Here is a 24,291-nt window from a genome sequence, read left to right as displayed (position 1 = left end):
CGAACACTTCGGGAAATCTAGTGAGTCTGCGCTTTCTGCATCATCTGCAGCAGCTAGATGAGTTACCCCAGTACAGCTGGGGTGCTGTTGTTCTAGCATACCTGTACAGGAGTATGTGCCGGGCTAGCATGGGCGCCCAGGTGGACATATGTGGTTTTCTTACGCTTCTACAGGTGACAACATTTTCGAATACTGTGTTCATTACTTCGAATTCTATATAGTCAAAATGACTCTTAAATTTTGCGTCAACCTTTTATCTTAGGTTTGGGCCTGGGAGCGGATAGTGCATGGGTGGCTACATATGGCTACACAGAGCGTGTACTTCGCCAGTTTGGCCGTCCCCAGACTATACCGAGGGAGCCTGCATGGGTGGCTACACATTATCAGCGGGATGATCGTTCTAGGGTAGACGATGAATTTGTAGGATGGCTAGAGGCGCAGGTCCATATTTGGGACCAGCGAGAGGACTTGATTCCGGCACCACCTTCACAGATCCAGGAGGCGACTATTGAGCTCTATACGTCATGGTACCGCCGTCACACCCGACTGATGATCGGGAACCCCGTTCATGTACTTGGCGGTCGGTACAGACCATACGCCGGGAGGCACGAGGCACTGGTATGTTTTTGTGGGATAAGTCTTATAATTGTGATATAGCGTTATTTAATTAATATTTTAAATGTTGTGCGGGCTATTGGGCATCACTTGTTCTAACAGTTGGGACAGGAGATGCAGCAGTATGGCGACAATGCTGCACTCGTTGAGTATGGCCGGCGGGTGGAAGAGCTGGCTCTCCGGACCCTGCAGCGAGCCAGAGAGGGCGCGAGGTTGGCTCACGAGGCTGAGTATGGGGCGCCAGAGGAGCACCATCGGGGTAGGCCTGTCCCACGAGGCAGGGGTCGGGCACGAGCTAGGGCTGCCCCACGAGGCAGGGCTATCCCACGAGGCAGGGGTGCCCCACGGGGTCGCGGTGGATGGCGAGGAGGTGGTCCCCAGCAAGGGGGCGTTGAGGCACCTGTCGACCCAGCTGTTGAGGCTGGAGATGAGGATATTGGAGATGATCAGCCGGGTTATTTGCCTCAGCTAGACGAGAATTCCAGCAGCATGCCGTCGTACAGCCTTCAGCTGGATCTGCCAGCATCGCAGGTCACCCCGTCATATCCATTATCGATCATGGGTATATTCGACGGAGATGTAGACCAGTTCTTTTCAGGCCCATCTACCGCAGCTGAGGATCGGCCGACCCGAGACGTGGATGGCGGGCACAGGTTGAGTTATGCCTCATCCCCGGCAGTTTAAATCAGCTTTTGCGCAGTTTAAATCAGCCTTTTCAGACCGACAAGACAACACACAAAACGCATCATAATACTACGCTTTACATAGTAAATTTTTCTGAAACGAAACAGCTTTTGCGCAGTTTAAATCAGCTTTTTCAGACCAACAAGACAATACACAAAACGCATTACAATACTACACTTTACATAGTAAATTTTTCTGAAATGAAACAGCTTTTGCGCAGTTTAAATCAGATTTTTCAGACCGACAAGACAACACACAAAACGCATTATAATATTATGCTTTACATAGTATTATACCACGCTTTATATTTTAAATTTTTCTAAGACAAAACAACTTTAGTTATTTTCTTCGATTCGTTTATTAAGACAGCGACCATTTTAAGAAGTAAATTTTCAATAAGGATAATAAAGGATGTCTTGATTTTATAGGGTTTTTTTTAATTTTAAGATTGGTCTTCTTTACAAACACCAATAAGTTTAATATTTGAAATAACATATCAGCATCCCAATTCATAATTTTATTTGATAGATATTGCAACATATACAAGTACAGACACGTATTACAAAAAACAATACGAAAACAAAAGACTAGGTGTATCCTTGATAGTTGGGTACATTCGATGAACTTGCACCAGGAGCTGGATTACCACCGCCAGGCACACCACCTGAAGGACATTTATGACGGTCGTGTCCAGTTTGGGAGCATATGCCACATTTACGCGCATAAACGGTGTCACCAACATCCATTTGGTTCCGTATACGCGTTCTCTTTTGCACTTTCAGCTTGCGCAAATAGTCCTTGTTACACACCGTTTTAAAAGGTTCCAGCGGCCAATAATGCTCAGCACCCAATGGCTGCAACTGCCCACTATAGGTGTCTACGTATGCAGCAACACTATATTGCCTATCAATATAATTGGTTGCCCCTAAACTAACTTGTTGAAAGCACTTTAAGGCATGTGCGCACAGCATGTGGTAGATGGTCCATTCACTATCTGTAGATTATTCACCCGGTGTCCGCGGATAGCGGTCTTAACTTCAAAAACACCCCGGTCGTGATCGTACTGTAAAATGAATGCCAATATGCTCGCCTCCTGTACCTTTCAAATCTTCTCATCGGTATTGGCATAAATTGAACACCCCTGTCCATCAATGTCGATGCAGCTATATACCTTTCAACAAACCTCTCCGCAATCTTTTTGAATGTCATGTGGACCATGGTAGTGACATGCAATCCACGGGCAGACTTCAACAAGCCTTTGAATGACTCCGACACATTTGTAGTCAGTGCTCCCCATCGTCTGCCGCCATCAGCATGCAATGTCCACATGTGAAGCTCATGTCCCATCAACCAAGTATAGGCTCGTGGATCAATCTGCCGGATTGCTTCCATGCGCCTTATGAATTTGCACTGTTGGTGCTCAGTTGCAGCCATCCACATTAAATCATGCAAGGCTTTGTCGTGATATTTCTTCTGAAAATTGGCCTTCAGGTGCCTCACACAGTAATGGTGGTATGCATAGGGTTCTTTCCATTCAGGCAAATGCCGTACAGAACTTAAAATACCACCATGCCGATCAGATATTAGACAAATACCTGAACGCTATCTGACAACGTGCTGCTTCAAGTGGTTCAAAAAATGCGTCCACGTCTCTTCGCTTTCGTTGGCACAAATGGCAAAAGCTAGTGGAAATATTTGTCCGTTAGCATCTACTTTAACTGCAATCAAAAGCTTAATATCATACTTTCCATAGACATGAGTACCGTCTATGGAAATTACAGGACGACAATGCACAAAACCATCAATTGCTGGTTTAAATGACCAGAACACATAGTTAAAAATATATTCGGGTCTGTCCGGACTCCGCTCACGCCTCCATTCAACAACAGTCCCGGGGTTAAAGTGTTGCAGTGCGGCCATGTACCTGGGCAGAGATGAAAAAGACTTATCCCAGTCGCCATAAATAAGTTCAAAGGCACGTTTGCGACCGAGATATGCCTTTCTTTTGGTTATAATACAACCATACTCCTGGTGGACGGCTGTAACACACTCTTTAATCTTGAACCTAATGGACACTTCCAAATATGGAATCAAGACAAGAGAAATCAAGTCTACATCCAGGTTGAAATGATTCTCATTGAATGTGTCAATTTCACATCTGTGGGTGCTAATAAATTTACCCACTTTCCACAACCCTGATTTCTTCTTGCTGGCACACAACATCCAGTGACAACCCATAAAGTCTCTACGGCATACAGCCTTGTATACCTCCGTAGTTGACTCCCTTACCGTCATCTCACGGCACTCTCTTACGCTGTAGATTTTTACAGCCCTGATTAGGCGAGCTTTATCGGGGAAATACATGCCCTTTGCCAGCACCGCTGGTCTAGACTCATCCCACATTGCTGACCGAATTTCGTCATCATCCCTTGTGAGGGCATCCACATCTGGCATACTTGGCAAATTATCAAGGTAGGGAATATTCCGCTCATGAAACGGCACGTGGGACTCGTACACTCATGGTCTAACGGGAGGTAGAGGAGCATGCTCCCTGTCAGCTCAGGTTCAGCATCCACTTCCTCCTCGTCATCACCCTCATCAGGAAGGGTGTGTTATCTCTAGACTCATCAGCATTGTTGTCATAATCACTATCATCTTCCTGACTCTGCGCATCTGCCAAATCATGAGTCAATACGTCGTCTATGGGAAACCGTGTGAGGTCAGGAACATCAAGTTGCTCGTTTTCACTGCACAAAAAGAACAAAATGATAAGCTACTCAACTAGATAAATACTTCACATATAGCTATATCACTTTACTTACAAGTCGTACTGTGTTGACGTTTCATGATGGATATTTTCTTGTTGGTGATGACTCCCGGATGGACCACCGTGGTCCAATACGCCAGAACTATGCATATTCCAACTAGGAGCGGGGTCATAACTTGTAAAATTCATATTCGGACGGTACCCCCTATGAAAAATATGAGTGTTAATACAGATCCAATTCAAACATAAATAAATTTCAATTTAGGGTAGAAGAATTGAAGTTTACCAGTCGTCTTGTGGATTATATAAAGTCGAAAAATTATTTTGTGGCTGCTCATTCGCCGGTGGTGACAAGTTTAAATCAAGGCAAGCTCTTTCATCAGTAATCTGTCCGGCAAAAACTGCTCCAGAATAACCACCTGATGACTGGGGGTTATCCCTACTATGCACACCCTCATTATTGGGAACGTCTTCAACCTTGACGTACATTTCCAACAATTTTATTACAATAAAAAATTTCCTGTATTCATCCGGAATCCGCAAAAAATCTCTAAGAGTTTCATCATCTTCGATGTTAAACTCAGAATAATAAGCAAACCCCTGTGGAGTCACAGAATACGGAAATCTACCAGTTACTTTAAGGTTCACCGAATGTTTCCTCACACTCATTTTTTTACGTGACAACGATACCAATTTATCGTACTCCATTGTAAGCGACAATTTAACATGACACTGTGGAGGTGAGCTATACCTCACACAGTTATTCTCCATTACAACCTCACCCCCCCCCCTCCCCCAATATAATGAAACCCTTATTTTTGGCTCTTCAGACATTATAAACAAATGCTTGATAAGATGAAGAGAAGTATGAACGGAAGTTTGAAGGAAAGTTTTGAATGGATTTTCATAAAATTCTAACGCCTTTAAATAAGGCAAATCCTAGCTTGGGGTGCAGAATTTTTTTTATGTAAAACGCAGTATAATAAGACGTTTTATGTATTTGAATTATTGTTATGTCAGTTATCCGCAGAACACTTATTGGTGGGCCCAAATTTTAGTGTAAAACGTATTATAATACAACGTTTTCCACAAAACGTAGTATTATACTACGTTTTACACTAAAAAATAAATTATTTATGTCAGTCCTGCAGAACACTTATTTGGTGGGCCCAATTTTTTAGTAAAACGCAGTATAATACTGCGTTTAACTTTAACGGCTAACTTTCCATTAAGGTAAAACGCAATATTATGTAGAAATGTAACTTCTTCTTTTTTAACTGTAAAAACGTATTTTATGCCCAAAAAGGCAGCATTTCAGTTTCGGACTCCTCCAAGCAACATAAAGTACATAAAGTGACTAGGATAAATGAACATCTCGCATTACTCTCAAATCAGACGTTGAGCTCTACAGACTACACTAGGCATGTTTGTCCTATAGTCTATAGATATAAAGTACTCCCTTGGCTTATCTTAGAAATATTGGATTCTCGTCAGTGTATTTTCTTTATGGCACAAAGTTCATAATTAGCAAATTCCAACATACAATATGGCCTCTATCCTTCATGTCATTCCTACCCCACAATCTCCAGCATCACCCAAAACCAAAACTCTTGGTACGCTCTTAAGGGGCTTAGCATCATGCTCAACAATGTCTGAACTCAAGCAATTCCACGCCCAAATTATCAAACTAGGCCTGTCGTGTGACAATGACGCAATGGGTCGAGTCATTAAGTTCTGTGCAACTCTTGAATCAGGTGATTTAAACTACGCCCTCCAAGTGTTCGATAAATTGCCTAACCCAGACACTTTCATCTACAACACTATCATTCGAGGTTACTTGCAGTCTCAACTGCTGAAAGAATCTGTTCTTTTTTACTCCCAAATGTTAGAGTGTTCAGTTAGCCCCAATAATTTCACGCTCCCTCTTGTTATCAGAGCATGTTGTATGGACAATGCTGTGGAAGAAGGAAAGCAAATTCATGGTCATGTGATAAAATTTGGTTTTGGGTTCGATAAGTTTTCTCAGAACAATTTGATTCATATGTATGTAAATTTTCATTTCTTGGAGGAAGCTAAGAGGGTGTTGGATAATATGTATGAGAAAGATGATGTTTCTTGGACCACATTGATTAGTGGGTTTGCTCAATTGGGGTATCTTGCTGAAGCTTTTCGAGTGTTTGATTCAATTTCGGAGAAAAGTTCTGTTTGTTGGAATGCTATGATATCAGCTTATGTGCACAACAACCAGTTTCACCAGGCATTTGCTTTGTTTGAAAGAATGATGTCTGAGGATGTTGTCATTGATAAATTTATTGCTGCAAGCATGTTATCGGCTTGTACACGACTCGGAGCGTTGAAGCAAGGTGAGTGGATAGTTGAACAGGTCGAGAAGAGTAGGATTGATTTGGACTCCAAGCTGGCTACTACTATTATTGATATGTATTGCAAATGTGGTTGCTTGGATAAGGCTCTTCAGTTCTTTAAAGGGTTGCGAAGAAAAGGAATTTCTTCATGGAATTGTATGATTGGAGGGTTGGCAATGCACGGGAAAGGTGAGGCTGCAATTGAGCTTTTGAAGGAAATGGAGAGTGAAAGGGTAGCTCCAGATTATATCACGTTCGTGAATTTACTTAGTGCTTGTGCTCACTCAGGATTGATTGAAGAAGGAAAACACTATTTTCATTATATGAAAGAAGCGTATGGCATTGAACCTGGCATGGAGCACTACGGTTGCTTAGTTGATTTGCTTGGAAGAGCTGGATTACTGGAAGAAGCAAGAAATATCGTAAAAGAAATGCCTATGAATGCCGATGTAGGTGTATTGGGTGCTCTTCTTGGTGCATGTAGGATTCACAAGAACATAGAGCTGGGGGAGATAATAGGGAAGCAGGTGATTGAACTGGAACCCCAAAACAGTGGCCGATATGTGTTGTTAGCTAATTTATATGCTTACGCTGGTAGATGGGAAGATGTTGCCAATATAAGGAAGTTGATGAATGACAGGGGAGTGAAAAAGGCCCCTGGCTTCTCTGTGGTTGAATTGGAAGGCGTTGTTAGCGAGTTCACTGCAGGAGGAAGGACTCATCCTCAAGCCAAAGAGATATATGCCAAAGTAAATGAAATGTTGGATTGCATTAAATCTGCAGGCTATGTCCCAGATTCTGATGGACTACAACAGGATATTGATGAGGAGGAAAGAGAAAATCCTTTGTATTATCATAGTGAGAAATTGGCTATTGCTTTTGGGTTGTTGAAGACTAAACCTGGGGCAGTTCTTCGCATCACAAAGAATTTGCGTGTCTGCAAAGATTGTCATCAGGCAAGCAAGTTAATCTCAAAGGTTTATGATCGTGAAATTATCGTCAGAGATAGGAACAGGTTTCATCATTTTAAAGATGGAGAATGTTCTTGTAAAGATTACTGGTAAAAAGATGGTGGAAATTGATGCAACGATCAAGAGAAGTATATCCTTCTTGTCTTACTCTTCACATATAGATAAAACAATGATTTTGTTATATATGCTGTAGACTCTTGGTTGAAAATGATTGCTTATTCTCCCTCAATTTGCATTTGATGAGATGGGTGCCTTGCAGCCTTGTTCGAATGTGAGAACCCTGCTGAGCTTGTCAAATGTGAGCAGTTGTCTTCGTTGAGAATAAAACACAGAAGATGCAAATATAGAGCTCTCAATTTGGTGCAGAACAGAAGTATGAGTTTGTATAAGTGTTATGATACTTCAAAACATCCAGGCAATATAGTTGCAACCAATTGGTCAACAGAAGATCTCTTCGTACAGCAGCCAGAAGCATTAAAATGGACGACGAAATGAATGCTACAGGAAGAGGAAAAAACAACCAAACATTGTATAACTTATCCTAGCTTCTATGTGGATATTATTTTTTTCCCCTTCTTTTAACCAAACAATGTATAAAGTAATCCTAATTTTAATACATGGATAACTCCTCTCTAACAGGCTACCAAACGACCCCTGAGTTTATTTCTAAATCATGTTAGGTGCAGATACAAATTTGACTTGATTCAGAAAAAAAAATATGGTGAGGTCATCATCCAATATTTTTATAATTTTTCGAAGGAAACCTAGTGGCTATCCACCTACTAAGAAACCATACTTGTACCTTTCGATAAATGCATGAACTATCCAATATATATTGGCAATTTATTACCTTGTCAAATTTGTCCTATGTGTATAATGTTGTTTAACTTGTCAATTCAAGTACTATATCTCACTTCAGAGACTTGAGGGAATAGTCATGTAATTCGAATTACATAGCACAATGGCACAATGGTATAACATTGCTTATCATGAAAAGCAAGCCAGGATGTGACACAGTAACAACTACTACGCTTCAATCCCGAGCATGAAACGCGTGCCAAGGAGGGAACATGGCATGGTGAGAACTCATCATAAATTTACTAGTTTTACACAAGCTGTCAACCTACAACACAACTGAATCAAAATGCAATAACATGAAAACTACAAGAACACAGAGTATAGATAATTGGAAGAGTTTCGCCATTCTAGATTCATTCTCAGCAAGCTACAGTATGCAACAGGTAAGTGGAAGCGAACTGTTAAATTGAACATAAAACAGCAACAAATTGCGGATTGACTGTGCCAGATTCACTCTTGAACATTTCTTACAAGTTAGAGAAGCTGGAGTTTGACAATGTCTTCTAAAGGTTTCTTACATCACAATCGCATAAGTCTATCTATTTTCAATATTTACGTAATGTCCTATAGTTTTTCTTGTCTTCTATTACCACGGATTAGAAGTGGCAATTGAGCAATTACTTCTTAAGCCGAGACACCACGAGAGGAACCCTCTTGGTTACCCAGAAAACGGACAACCACAATGGTGATGTTATCTGCACTTCCTCTTTGATATGCTTCCTGCATCAGCCTCTTTGCTGCTTCCTCAGGATCTTGGATCGGCTTAACCATCGACACAGCCTCCTGCAAATTTATGTGTAACGATCAGGTTGGTAATTGACTATAAACTGCTAGATATTTAAAGTAGAACCGTGGCTATTTAATGGTTGTGTAGCTCAGAAAGAATGCTGGTTTCTTAATTCTTTCAAGAAAAAAGGGAAGAATTATGAACCTCATTCGTCACAACATCCCAGAGTCCATCACTTGCGAGGATAAGAAATTCAAGAGAGCCATCAACCTTTTCTTCCTGTATTTTTTACAGAAAATCAGGCCCACAAATACACCAATAATATTAGGTATATAAGATGGGAAAAAGCAGTAAAAATTCAATTGAAGTTCTAAGAGACATGCTATCAGCTGCTATCCAAAAGTTACACAGGTCATAAAATTATTATGAGAAGGACAAGAGCAATTAAGCAGCAAAAGTTTGTTGTCTGAAAAAGGTAGGGAGTATTCCACGATTCAATAAGGACCAACTTTTGAACAGTTTCAGAAATCTACCAAAATATACATCTAGGTAATAGGTTCAAAAATACAAGTGCACATACATAGAACATTTGATATACAGCCAAACACATGAACAGCCCTATGTTGCCGTATTCAACTATTGAAAGAATAAACAAGTTCTTCAAGTTACCTGTATTTCTGGATCAGCAACAACATATTGCTTTAAAAGTCTATCGCCAAACGCACGGGAAACAGCAAGTACACCTCCAACTCTCCAGGTACCTGCACACCATATGTTATGTTTGAACTGCATGCCTTTTAGAACCATTTCAACTGACTAACACAGGACTAAACAACATGAAGGGCTTACCTGCCCACATCACAAAACCTCCAGCATCTTCAATGCGCTGTCGCTCATCTGTTTGGTCAGGCTTGTGGTCTCGAGAAACAGCAATAGCTGAGAGTGAAATTAGCATACTCTATTAGGTGACACAGCAAAACTACAGGGTCATATTTAATTTATAATAACAACTATACCCTACTGTAACGAACGTTAAAACAGGCAAACTAAATGTAATTAGTTCATTTGCCAAAACAGTATAGCAGGATGAAAATTACTAGATCAACTTAGCAAGTAATATACAACAAAGATATTGGTTAATGGTAGTTGAACAAGGAAGAAAATGAAATGAACTATCACAAAGTGTCGTATTTAAAAGTGCTGACATGACATTTTCCCTATTCCCACAAAATTTCAGGAAATACCATCAATATGCAGATGTACTTTCTTTTATTTTATTTTATTCCATTCGCTCTAGAATGAAAAGTAAAGTATCCTCATGTTTTTATCCTTCATCGGGTTCTCTTAACTTCAGTGAGCAGTGATATTTCACTTTTATACCGCAACATGAAGAACTAGTCATTGTAGTGTTAGGACCGAGTATTAGAAACTAAGTTGTTCGGACTCTTCACTTTTAGTGCCACACCCGTGTCGACACGACATGGGTGTGGGATCCGTACCAGATCTAGTCAACCGATTTTGGGTACTTTGACCAAAATCGACGGAGAAATTCGAGACAATACAATGATTTTTCAAATCAAAACAAATGCTATGGTGAAATTGAACAAAATGGAACAGTCCTTTTCCTTTTATCTCCTTCTCGGATTCTCCTCTTGATAAATATTTTTTCCTTCTCGGAATACCTTGTAAATTTTTCACATAATGCGTAATAATGTACACATATTTTTATAACTCTATTTTCAGATGTTTGAGTTATTTTTAGCCAAATCCCCGTACCCGTATCCATACCTAGATTGGCACACCCGAACCTTAAATTTAAATCATGAAGGATTCAACCTCTAGATCCGCATCCGTATCGAACACTCACACCCGAGTCTGAGCAACTTAGATTAGAAAAGTAAAATCCAAAAAAGCATAATAAACCCCGTTAGCGCCTTTGGGCTGAAATACCCATAGCAGGAGCCGAAAATAAAAAGAGAAATAACCATATCACCTAAGCCTTACCAGTGCCTCCCCTGCAGATAACAGCTCTGGAATCACCAACATTTGCAACCAGTAAACGATCACCTACAAGAATGGCAGTGGAAGCAGTTGATCCAGCATCTTTGTGCTGATTGTTTTCTGATTTCAGAAATTCAGAGTCTGTATGGCTGTATGCATCGGCTACAAAAGCAAATATATGAATAGAAGAGATATTGATAAGCTGTTTCTGAAAATGAACATAGCAACTATACTTCACACTATGTCAATATACCTATTGCTGATTTGGTGTCTGATATAAATTTTGGATGCCTTATCAGGTTGCTGAAAAGATTGTGTTTCACATATTCTGCGGCCCGAGCACCCCCATGACCTGAAATGAGAAAAAAATGCAGGTAAAACTACCCAATTCGAAGGTATGTAACCAACTTGGCATGAAATGGGAACTATCTGTTAATTCGAATTTAAGCAGAATGAAGAAATAAAAATAACAACGAGATACAAGGTGGTGAATATAATGTGATAGGTATCTTCATCCAATCCCTGTTATGTTACAGCTCATATGTCAATAGAGCTCCCTCAGCTTCCTGCAGCATATGAAGCATGCCTAACCATTGAGCAGTAACAAGGATACGAAAATGATGCACGTTTGCTGTACGCTAGGTACCATGCCATCACTAGGAACTAACAAAAGCACGCGCAAATTTCTCTGAACTTGGGAAGATTGACTGAGACACCAAAAGACCTTTCGTGATTCGACTATCACTGACTTGAGATTACTCCAGCCTGGACAGAATTACCGGTAAGAGGCAACTATAGCAGAAATTTGTCCAGGAGTGAGATCACAGAGAAGTTAAACAGGCTATGGAGATCCAAGCAGAATAAGTAGCCTCCTTTTTCTTCTCTTTATCCTTCCTTATTTTGTTTTAACCCTCCAACCCCCCTCCAAAAGAAAGATGTCTTTTGCCTCAGATTCTTTCCAGCTTCAGTTGTTTATTTTCCTTCTTCTTTCCTGCCCTGCTGCTCCAGTGCATTACTTGTCCATCCAATCCACCTGTTCTTCGATATATTCCTTTCTTTACAGTTTCTCGGCATCATCCACCAGCACAGTTGGAGGACCATTGACTATGAGAGCCTCCAACAAAAAGAATCCCTATTGTCTGAGCGTGTTGGAAGAAACATTTTTATTTCCTATTCAGGAAGAGCGTAGAAGCGGATAAAGAATACTTAGTATGATCAAACTTTTGTCAAACGCATCCGATGTGTCATGGGTATCACATCTGGTACTACATGCCTACACACTGTTTGTTGTTGGCATGTCTGACACATGTGATGCATGTTTCATAAGATGACTTTTTCCGTAGTGGGATGCAATTAAAATATTCATTAAATAAGCTCAAACTTTTTGAAGTATCAAACATTTTAATTGACATACCTGTCCTTTCATTGATTCATACTAGTGAATATTAAATGACAATGTCTATGTTTACCAATATATGCATGTAAGTCCAAGTATTTTTCAAGTGGATCTTTATGCTATTAACAGATTACCAACCAATAACCAAAAATTCCTCGACAATAATCACGTCCTTATTCTTTCTAGTGCTACACAGATGATAACAGACTAACAGTTGGTGAGATAGAAATCAATGTCGAGTAGAAACAGGAGAAACACAGAGGAGATGGAGTTCTCAAGCAGAAGCACTAATCCACAGCCAAAATATTGGCTTTAGCACCTGCTTTTCTATTTGAACCTCAACATATGCTTTCATCTTTCATCATTAACTCTCACTCTCTTGGGGTTACCACCAATAATAACGCCTCAACTTCAAGCAAGTTTGAGTCTCCTCACTGTCCATGTCGCTCCATATAGACATGTCTCAGTCCAATAATATAAAAATTTAGTTTCTGTAGCACTACTAGAAGTTATATACATTTTCTATAAACATATAAGTCATTCGTAAGACTAAACGGCTTCTTGCAAATATTGGACCTGAAGCAAAGGTACTAGCATCACTAAAACTTTCTTAGGGTTACCACTATTGGAAAATCAGACATTGTTTCAAATGCAAGCAAAATTCATGCAATCAGGTGTGCTCAAACAGGTAGACTCATGTGGTGCGCTAGAACATTGAACACAGTGCTCAAATACAGAAAGATGGGAAAAAGATGAAAAGGGAGAAGAAACAGGAACCATCCAAACACCCAGCTGACTAATACTCTAGACAACAATTTGTGGGTTTCTCAGAAAGAACTAAAAGTAGGGAACAGAGGGACACAGGACACATGGGCTATAACCAAGCTAAGCCATTGACCGAAAACTGCTCTAAATGGATGACTGTTAAAGTAAGGCCAGTGTCTCAATAGCGGAAGAGCGGCATTGATTGGACGCAAGCTACCATCTCATTTCCTCCTCTGAAAATATGGAGAACACTCTCAGGCATGATAGTTACCAAATATTTACATGTTAACTGACCATTCAGGCACTTCTTTAGAGATGTGTGCATACACTCGTGGAATGTTAGCCCAGTGAAATCGGAAGGTACTTCGCTCACTAATTAGATGAGGTTTTAAATGAAGAATGAAGACTAGATAATTCTTAATTCCAGCAGATAATTTAAAAGTAATGTTTGTAGAAAAAAATGGCAGCAATCCTTAGCCCTCACTGCCGAAACCAATAAAAACGGAACATACAAACTGTAAGGATCTATAGAGTATTGAATAGCAGTAATCTGACAGCAAATTCTAGACGAATTTATGGTCATCTGATTGAGATATTGAATGTCTTACTACGTGTAAAAGCTTAAATGACATTAAGTTCTAAAACATATAAACAAATCAAGATCTGTATTTTTCTCGTTTTTTCTAGTTCGGGCACTTTATATTCCAGTCAGGCGGGGGAAACAGAGAAGAAGAGTTACCATCAAACACTCCAAAGAGACCAACTACCTCTCCTTCTACACCATCAATTCTTGTCTCATAGAAATCCTCCATGGAGGACCTTTTTCCCGGGGAGCTAGCGTATCCGTAGCTGAACTTCCCATTCTGACTGCAACGCATAGCATCTGTTAGACTACGGCTTTGCAACTTATTTTGTCTTATATAAAACTTCATTAAAGCTTAATTAATCACAATGAAACCACTTTAAATTCTACTATTTAGGGATTTCTGGACAAGATGATATGCAGACAAAAAACAGAAAGAATATACTAATCACATGAACCTGATCAAACACAACTACAAATAATCTGAATCACCATAAAATCAAGTTGCAACTTAAGCATGGATTTCCTTATATTTCTGGATTTATGGCCAAAGAATAATCCTTTCCATGAAAGACACTTTGAATATTCTTTTCAATAGCAAATATGATTCCAGCAATGCTTATTTGCATACATTTCTATGTCAAACATCCATCAACTAATTCAAGTAAGAGCTGACCCATGATAAAGATTGCGCATTCATTCACAAAAACAACTCATAACCTAATTCCAGTTGTCTGAGCATATCCAAACTCAATCCACATATCTAATCTAGTAGGATCCGGCAAGTAGAGAACCAATTTCAACCCAATGGAAAATTCCTCTGGTTAAGACAGCTAAAACAAGCATCCACATCACGAGGCGCGGTTACCCAACACCCAAGGAAGCAATTTTATAAACTAAGCTCCATCATATGAGAAAAAAGATGCTAACAAATGTCAGGAACATGGGAAAAGGGAATTACATACAGAATTTCAGAAAAGACCTAATGAAAAGCAGCCCACATAATTTTCTTGACAATCCAATTGACATACATAAAGAATTTAACACAAGTAAATAAATAGTTAGTTCTATTTTCACAGAACCACCTTTCTGTATGACCATTCTCTACCTTTATATGCATATTATCCCAATCTAAATAATAAAAATCATTACTTTATAAAAAGAAATGCATAAAATCACTACTTCATCAAAAAAATAGCATAAAAATCGTTAGTTTACCAAAAAATATAGCAGTACATAAATCAATAAGGAGGGGGATCACCTTAGACCACCACCACTAACAGGCGCATCATCAGCATGAACTTGATTAGAAGATGATGATAATACTGAATTCAAATACCCCATTACTGTAACTCCTCTGAATTGATTTTACCCAATATGCAATTGCTTAATTATCACCAAAAATCCAAACTTTCATTTCAAGATTTTCAATTGAGCTGCCAAGAAAATGTCAGATCTAATGTTGAGCTCAGAATCAATCATGAAAATTCATGTAATTAAAATATAATAATATGTGTTGCAACATATGTTAACGTTAGCATAATGAAATGAGAGAAATTACCTAGTGAAAAAGAATCAAATGAAGGAAATAACCCATTAGAGAAAGAGGAAGAGGAAAATGGACAAGAAAGAAACAAAGTGTGAGGTGGGGTTGTTAATTTTCTGCTAATGAGTTAGGTAAATGATTGTAATTATGGGCAATAGGACTAAATTAATTATGTCAATGAGAAGATTTGGGTGGTTAATTTTACCTGAAATAATCAAGAAAAGAATATGTTTTGAAAATTATTGTTGGGGTTTTTTTTTTTAGGGGGGGGGGGGGGGAGGGGGGGGTGGGGGGGGGGGGTTGTTGGTGGTGATGTCAAAGATTGGGGGACCAACCTATGAGGCCATGACCGAAAAATGAGGTAAGCTAAAGATAGAGAATTGGTCAAAAGACAAGAAAACTTGTCCAAATGAAACTTCCCTTAAGGTTGCCCAACACTTGGCAATGCATAGACTACTAAGGTCAATATTAATATTGTATGTAATGATCCTCATGAATTAGTTTTTGAGTTTTATATTTTTCATGGTTAGTATTTTATGAATTAAATGCATTTGGTTGAGGAATGATGAGGTTAATATAGCTTGATCGGATGCTAATATGCATGTTCGATTATACAAGCTTAGACATTATTTGAAATAATTATATTCGACTGAAGGTGTAAATAGTACATATCAAAATAAAATGAGAAAATATTGCTTGAAATTGTTTGATGATGTCCTATATTAACATCCAGGTATACCAGTTTGTCGGTCTGATACCAAACGGTATTAAAGGAGACGAGGTAGACCTAAAGATATTTGTACGTTTACTTTAGGCCTTATATTTTCTAGAGTATTTTGATCCAATATGAGATTATATATAAGCTAGTCGAAAATATGAGATTGTAATAATGGGTATGCTTGAACCACCTGTGGTGAGATAAATATGATTCCTCCATGATTAATAAGAGATCTCGAGTTCGAACTCTCGAAATAAAAAAAATCAAATTAAAAATGTTTCCCTCTTTAATGAAGCCTATGCAATAAAGTCAATTTAGTTTGGTATATAGGTATTAAACCTTCTAAATAACCTACTATGTTTATCGATTTTTTTTATAAGAATTTAATCGGTCAGTTATTAAAGAGATTTCTCGCCGACACTTGTATAGTAAGAATTGGCCAAAACATAATTGTGTAGAAGGGAATAACTTCTTATAGGGGTGGGCGTTCGGAGAATTCAGATTGAATGTGAAAATTTTCATTTGAATTTTCGGTTTCGGGTTGAAGAAATGACAGTCCAAATAAGCTCAGATTGACTTAAATTTTTTAAGTTAGATTTCAAATTAATCAGTATGGATATTTTGGATTTTCAGTTGAGCCCGTTAGTTGAGGTGTTTCTTCTTCTTACAAAAATAAACGCCGAAATAAAATTTTCATGTTAAATTGCCTAATAAGTTCCCCATTCTCACATCAATCATCCAAATAAAGTATTCAAATAATGAATTATCATCGATAAAATGCAACAGAGACATTAATAAGGCCGATAAAAATTAACAATAATAAAACCTTATCAAAATAGAAAGTATTCTGACAGTAACTTAGTAATTAATATTCAATATATGAGATAATGTCTAATGGGTAGGATATTGGACTTATTACTATTTACCATATGGATAATGGACCAATTATAAGGTATAAAAATTTTGCATTTTCGAATATCTACAAATCCGAAGTACCAAATCCAACATCCAATTCGAAATCCAAAATTTTAAAAATTAAATTCAAAATCTAAAGAATTTAAAAATTAAATTTGAAATCTAATTCATAATCTGAAAATTCAAAGTAAAGCTCCAAACATTTTAGATTTCGATTTGAATTTCAGGTTTGCGTGATGCCACCCAATCTTTTGGTTTAGTGAACTTTACCCTGCCTCATTCTTTATCGAAAACAATGATGAGTTTAGTTTCACCTCCTTCATCCAATTATTTTTATTGTGTGTGTGTTACTCCTTATATATATTTTATTCCCTGCAGAGCTAGGAAACATAGACCATTTAATACGCTATGTCTTGTTATTTAGAAAGCTTACTATTTACTTTAATTAGTATTAAAGTAATGTTATTTTCTATTAAAATTTTCAAAATTTCGGAAAATTATGTACGACTTATTTTTATTTTATATTATCAGATTTTATCCACTACATTCTCCAATAAATAAGGAAAATTAAAAATATATATCTTCTGTCAGATAAGACAGAATTTGAGACGAAGACATTTGTAAATGATGGAACGATATAGGGACCATATGTTGTTTCCAGTTCCACCATTATGAGTCACTCTAGCATATACGTCTCTAGCTCTGCAACATTGTCAGTGGGCATTTGGACAGTAAAATTGTGAAATTCTGAAAAAAAGTAGGAAAAAAAATTCAAGTGAAACTAGTATTTGAAAACTAGAGTTGTATTTAGACATGAATGTAATTTGGAGATGTTTTCAAAGTTTTGTGACTTATTTGAAGTGAAATTTTTTTAAAATAGTTTTTTAGAGTTTTTCAAATTTTCAACAATTTTTGAAATTCAACTTCAAGGAAAAATTAAAAAATTTCATGGTTAAACACTGATTTAAAAAAAACAATCGAAAAAAGTTTTTAAAAAAAAATTTAATGGCCAAACGGGCCCTTAATTTGAGTTTCGAACACAAATCTTAGGGCATACTTAACAACCATAACTGTTGTTTTGTATTCTCTTTGTTTATCTTATATGACATTTTTTCACCTTTAATATTATTTACCCTTAAAAGCGGATAACAATTGAATTTTAACGCAGTTTTAAGAATATGTGGGTTAATTCAATACAAGTGATCAATGACGTTAGATTAAGCAAATAAAAGGCATAACAAATGACCAAACCAATGATAAGAATGAATCCAGGCTCGGCTAAAGGCTTAACTAGGGGTGTTCATGAAAACCCGAAAAATCGAACCAAACCGAAAACCAAACCAAACCGACCAAAAAAACCGATATTTTTTAGTTTGGTTTGGTTTTGGATTTGAATTTTAAAAACCGATCAAATTTGGTTTGGTTTTGGTTTTAATCAGAAAAAGCCCGAACCAAACCGACTATAGGAGTAGCTATTTCAAATTTATTATTACACCTATATATATATGTATATTTTTATGTAAAGTTTCAAAAATTTAATGGTAAATGTTAATAGTTTGCACTTTTAGTATAGTTCTTTACCTACACACTCTAGTTTGATGGATAGTTTTGTTTTGTTAAGTGTAAAGAATCCATTTCGTGTTAAAAATAATACTCCCTCCAGTCCAAAATAAGTGATTTTTTGGATGGTTTCGCACAGATTAAGAAATCCATCTTTTAGCATTAATTAGCAATGAAATTGACCATATTAACCTTTATTATCTCACATAAACACTCCTAACACATACTCCAACACTATTTACTCCAAGTACAATGTAGGAAAAAAATAATTAATTTATTCTTGAAATCTGGAATAATCACTTATTTTGGACCACAAGAAAAAAGCCAAAAAATCACTTATTTTGGACCGGAGGGAGTATGTGAAAACATCCAAAAAATCACTTATTTTGGACCGGAGGGAGTATGTGAAAACATCCAAAAAATCACTTATTTTGGACCGGAGGGAGTACTGTATAACACAGCAGTTGGAATGCATTCGTAACTTCGACTCAATTATATACTCTAATAAATATATATTCAAAAAATTATATTTCCATATGAAGACATCAGAAGCTGTCAAAGAATTATGATTGCAGCTTCCTTTGTTCCCACTGGCCCAAAAATCTTAAATTCTTGGCATAGTTATTTTCTAGAAAAATAATTTAAATGAAGAAATAAATTTATGATATTTGGTTAACAAAAATTATTTTTCATCAAAAAACGGCAGCTGATATCTTCTATTTAAAAAAAGGCAGATAATACCCGTCACTTTGGAAAAAAAATTATTTTATTTTTACAATTATCCTAACTTTTAGTTTTATATATACCATTTTCAACAAACACTTGCATGTTATCTTCACTATATAACTCTCTATTTTTTTCTTTTTAATTTGTCCCAAAAATCGATACCTTTTCATATTTAGAAATAATACACTATTAACCTTCTCTCAAACATCTATAATTTGCTTTATACCATAAATTTTAAAAGTAATAATATCTTTTGTAAATTTCGTGCCCAGTTAAACGCATCATATAAAATGTAATCGAGAGAGTAATAAAATTTCAATAACACACTCTCCATTTTACTAAAATTTATCATTAATCTTTAATAAATACTAGTATATTTTTCCAAAAAAAAATCACCAATCAAGCAACAAATTTATCTATATAAAAATCTATACAATACTTTCCTATGTCTATTTATTTATTTATTTATTTTGATACAAATTTCCTATTCTATGCTGTCAGTACGCCTCAACATAGTAAAAACAAAAGGTGGAAATGTAAATATCCAATGATTGATTGACATTTCACCGACCAAAATTTGGCGCAAACTTTCTGTTGACCAGCAATAATGGCGGCGGCGCGTATCACCCAATTTCGCAATTAAAACCCTAACCAAAAGCATATTATTATATCCTCCATTAAATTAATATATCAGTTATCTTCCTAATTTCCAGCTGTTCTTCTTCAATCCCTCCATTATACTCCCAAATTTTCAGCCATTTTTAATTAATATATTCACACACAAATCCCCATAAGCTCATTTTTTACATGCAACTTTATTGAAATTTGATCCTCTTATTTTGTCCAGTTTTATTGGAGGTATGCTTGTTCTTGCTTGAATTTCAATTTATAATCATTTTCACTTATCATTACTTTATAGAAATTATTAAAATTACTTGATGACGTCATTCATTTTGCTGCTATATAGATTATATCAAATTTTGTTGCGTGTAAACATCAATTACAAGGAGTTGAAGATCATCTTCAATACAGGTATCATCTTTAGCTTCTGGTGTTTTCTAAATTCATGGTTTTTTCTTGATTCATGGATTTTTTTGGGGTTTTCACTGTGTTTTATTTATGTTGTGGCCTGTGGGTGAGTAATTATGTGAAATGAATAAGTAGCTTGGTTTATTGCTAGTTATAGGATTTATGAGATTCCACTTATGTGAGCTTTGTAAAACATATTCAGCCAGAGGCGGACCTATGCTATACCAAAAGGGGTCACCGGCACCCGTAAAGTTCAGCAAAAATTCCATGTATACGAAGCAATTTTTGGTAGAATAATTCAGCCTTTAAGTTTGCATAAAAGAGGATAGTTGTAGTAGGTTGACCGCCAGCATAAAAAATAGTCTAATTAAGACAAATCCGTTCAACATATACAGGAGATTGAGGGGTATTTGAATCTTCTGTATATAGGAAAATTCATATAGCCGACCGCTACTAGTTTGGAACTGAGGCTTATTTGATTGAGAGTGATGATGGGAATGATTATGTTGGGTTTTGAGTTGACTTCTGTGTTGTGGTTAATGATGGTAATTTGTTATCTTTTATGATGTCTTTGGGTTGGACTTTCTCAGTGTTGGGATTTATCATTTATTGATAATGATGATGTTAATAACTATGGTCTGCTGCTTTTTATCTTTAGTTGCACATATTAGACTCTCTGTCTCTACTTCATTTTCACTTGTGAATGGTGATGTTTGAAAGTATCCTATGTTCATTTCTTTGGCTAAAGCAGAACAAGAACATGTATTTCCACATCTTCAAATCATTTCTCCTTTTTTTAAAATCAAAATCCACATGTATATCTTTCTCATCTGTCTGATTTAGATTGAATTAAGGCCCCCTTCTTCTTTTCTTGTGAGCTATCTTACTGATCTGAATTTAGCTGTCTGCTTTGTCTTTTAGGTGAATACACATGGGTATAGAATCAGCTTTTTGTACTCAAAGTCTGAAGCTTTTGTTGTTGTTCATTTAGATATTTGTGTATATAAGCACCATCATTTAATGCCTCTTTGTTTACTTTCAACAATGTTTTTAATGTTGTAGGCATTATTTTTCTGCAGCTTAGACCAAAGAAAAGTGATAGGTTCTTGACAGCATTCCTCGTGCTCTGGGATGTTTTGGAATTACAATTATCTGTTAACTCAATTGCAGCAAATATATTCTATTAATGGCATGGTGGCATGTCTTTCATATCTGTTGTATATATTTATTCAAATCTTTTCGAGTGAAGTGTTAGTGCGTTACGTTATCTTTAGAGTTGGTGTACAGTTTTAGTATTTAGTCAGGCCTTTAGAATGTTGTTAGAGTTAGTGTTAAATTTTAGTATCACAGTAGTCCTTGTTTTGTTCAATATAGGATATGGATTGTATCTCTTACCTAGTTTTGTATTCTTTGTCATCAAGTCATCAATATATCCCTTCCCTTCTCTTATTTTCTCAAAAATCATGATTTGTATCGATTCTGCTCTTGTAGACATAATTGTTAATCTGGAAAACTAACACAATTCTAGTCATATCTGCGCAGTGCCTGGTTTAATCGACCAGACTAGCTAAAGAGTTGTTGAAACAGATGGAACAGAAGCATCACACACCAAGTGTTATAGCAAGGCTGATGGGCATTGATGAGCTTCCACCTCAGCAGCCTCTCCCTTCTAAGAAAAGGAGAGTCCTCTCTGAGAACTATCTCCGGAAAACGGCTACCATAGGTTTGCGAGAAAAGAGCTCATTCTCTGTTGGCCTCTCCTGCGGAATAAATACTCAGAAGCATCAAGTAGCTAAACATGTATTCGGAGTTGAGATACCAGATATTTATAGCCATGAAAAAGCAAGCCAAAATACAGCCAAGTTGAAGAGGAAGAAATATAGCGATTCAAGTTTTACATCAATGAAGGAGAAGCATTCTTACTTTAAGCACTCCAAAGGTAGCTCAGAATGTTTACTATCTGAAAATACTTCGAGATCTCTTCAGAGACTTGGGATTGGTACACCAAAAGATGATGTTGGAGAATGTGCTGTTCGTCACTTGAAGAAAATAAACTTTCAGTTTGATCCAAACACACACATGCCTCATCCGTCTCGAAGAATTATTGCGCTCAAACCTAGTTCTAAAAAGTCTCATAACACCAAAAAACGGTCATTTTCTCTTAGGCCTGGTGTGGAATGCTACCGTGTTGATTCGAAGTACAAGCAATTCAGAAAACATGAAAATGGGGCAGTAGATAATGATAAACCAGGAAGAGCAAATTGTATTTATAGTTTGGAACCTCTAAAACATGGGGTTAGAGTTCCAAGGATAATAGCACAGACAAGGAACCTTGTACAACACGAACATAATCACAGTTTAAAACTCACATCAAGAGCAGAAAGCATCAGCGACACTTTTCTGAAGGCTGAGGATCTAAAGCCGCCTTCTTCAAATTTGTTTAGTACAAGAAGAGAAGATGATACTCTATATTCCTTTTCAAAGAGGTCATCTTTTGCCAAAGAAGAGAAGAAGCAAATCATTGGAAGATGGAAACTGAAGAATGATTTTCAAGAAGTTGAAATAGCTCGTAGAAGTCGGAGTCGTTTAGAAATGCTTGCTATAGATGACTTAGAAACAAGGCCTCAATTTTTGGACTCTGAACGGGACAAGCATAGTTTTGGCAGTTCATTCAGTGTGCATGCTGGGGCCTCGGGCTTGTGCAATCCTTTGGGTATGAGTAGCAAGTATATGAACCGAAAGCAGAAAGATAGTCAGGAATATAGAGACTTAAACTTGAAGGAAGCCGATCAGTGTAGTCCAAATTCTGTTCTGGAGCCACCTTTCCAGGAAGAGAAGCTCTGCGCTTCTGAATTCCATGGCTTATGTAGTAAGTAAACACAAACCTTTGTTAACTATTTTTTTTCCTACAGTGTTCATCCAATCTCATTTTCACTCTTCTAAACTTGTAAGGTGTAGCAGTGCAACTTCAGTTTCTTGAGACCAACTCCGAGGAAACATATTCAGAAGGATCTGAAATGGGCGTCTCAAATGATGAACACTCCGAGATAGGGTCTCTTGATCTCCTTCAAGATAGTGAAAACGTATTGCCGGACTTCAAAGTTGCAGAAAGCAGGGACTTCTCCTATCTGGTTGATGTTTTAGATGAGGCCAATTTGCATGGCATGAACCTAGGATTGCGCTTTGAGACATGGCATTCTTTGGACTGCCCTGTGAATCCCTCAGTGTTTGACTTATTAGAGAAAAAGTACGGGAAGCAAACATCTTGGCTAAAATCAGAGAGGAAGCTTTTGTTTGACCGCATAAATTCAGGGCTGAGTGAGATTTTGCATTCATTTCTGGATATATACATAAGGGAAAAATCAATAAAGAGAAGGTGTTGTTCTGCATTGAGGAGAATTGATGTTGAAGAAGAGTTGTGGAGGATGCTGGTTAGTCAGGAAAATGAAGTGCACAAGGACTTGTCTGGGAAGGCAATTGGGAATGAAACCAAATGGTTGCAGGTCGAGGAAGAACTTGGTAGCATTTGTAGAGAAATAGAGAAATATTTGTTTGATGAGTTAGCCGCAGAATTAGCTTTGCATTAAGAGCATGTAAAATGGGATTTTTTCCCCCTGAAGTTTTCCTACTATTTCCCTCCTCAAGTTAGTGGGGATAGATATAGTGTTATCCGACAGCAGTTTTGATCTGAAATTATAGGATGTTGTGTAGAGAATCTGAAAGATGTGGCGCTATTTATTATTAGATTCATTCAAACACTTAGTGCAATTCTTGTTTTTCTGTAGTATATATAGAAAGATTTGGTGTAAACAACAAATTATCAATACTAGTGCTATATTTCTGAAGGCAGGGAGCCAGAAATTTGAAAGAAGTTATCACTGATCAGGAGTTATGCTATTAATTCTTTCTTTGAATTTACTTTAGCATATATTTTTTCAAATTCTATGAGTGTAATATTTGTGGACATGTAACATCCAGAAGGAATGCTACAAGCTACTTTGCCTGTGACTACTTTTCCTTTTGCTGCTGTATTGGTGTAAAAATTTTCCAGGGGTAAGATTTTGAAA

The 24,291-nt window shown here is 37.2% G+C and overlaps 3 protein-coding genes across 6 annotated transcripts; 2 read left to right on the top strand and 1 right to left on the bottom strand.

The window, feature by feature from the left end:
• Positions 5,395-8,036, top strand: LOC109225366 (pentatricopeptide repeat-containing protein At5g66520-like). The gene is made up of 2 exons (XM_019390003.1): positions 5,395-7,528; positions 7,660-8,036. The coding sequence occupies exon 1, from the start codon at positions 5,613-5,615 to the stop codon at positions 7,491-7,493; it is 1,881 nt and encodes a 626-aa protein (XP_019245548.1). The 5' UTR covers positions 5,395-5,612; the 3' UTR covers positions 7,494-7,528; positions 7,660-8,036.
• Positions 8,580-15,460, bottom strand: LOC109225365 (probable protein phosphatase 2C 59). Of its 2 annotated transcripts, none has more exons than XM_019390002.1 (9): positions 15,292-15,460; positions 14,992-15,186; positions 13,887-14,014; positions 11,240-11,338; positions 10,990-11,148; positions 9,835-9,921; positions 9,655-9,746; positions 9,190-9,264; positions 8,580-9,041 (listed from the first exon to the last, which is right to left on the bottom strand). In XM_019390002.1, exons 2-9 carry the CDS (start codon positions 15,072-15,074, stop codon positions 8,883-8,885), a joined length of 882 nt encoding a protein of 293 aa, XP_019245547.1. In that variant the 5' UTR covers positions 15,075-15,186; positions 15,292-15,460; the 3' UTR covers positions 8,580-8,882. The 2 variants fall into 2 exon arrangements, with proteins under 2 accessions (XP_019245547.1, XP_019245546.1); XM_019390001.1 differs by having other exon boundaries at positions 14,992-15,166.
• Positions 19,860-24,232, top strand: LOC109225363. Of its 3 annotated transcripts, none has more exons than XM_019389999.1 (4): positions 19,860-20,053; positions 20,163-20,227; positions 21,767-23,093; positions 23,183-24,232. In XM_019389999.1, exons 3-4 carry the CDS (start codon positions 21,812-21,814, stop codon positions 23,809-23,811), a joined length of 1,911 nt encoding a protein of 636 aa, XP_019245544.1. In that variant the 5' UTR covers positions 19,860-20,053; positions 20,163-20,227; positions 21,767-21,811; the 3' UTR covers positions 23,812-24,232. The 3 variants fall into 3 exon arrangements, with proteins under 3 accessions (XP_019245544.1, XP_019245541.1, XP_019245542.1); XM_019389996.1 differs by having other exon boundaries at positions 19,861-20,053; positions 23,177-24,232; XM_019389997.1 differs by having other exon boundaries at positions 19,861-20,053; positions 21,753-23,093; positions 23,177-24,232.

The sequence above is a fragment of the Nicotiana attenuata genome, chromosome 5 (genome assembly GCF_001879085.1).
Source record: "Nicotiana attenuata strain UT chromosome 5, NIATTr2, whole genome shotgun sequence".
NCBI lineage: Eukaryota > Viridiplantae > Streptophyta > Magnoliopsida > Solanales > Solanaceae > Nicotiana > Nicotiana attenuata.
The sequence above is the reverse complement of the archived record's forward strand: the minus strand, read 5'-3'. Positions and strand labels throughout refer to the sequence as shown.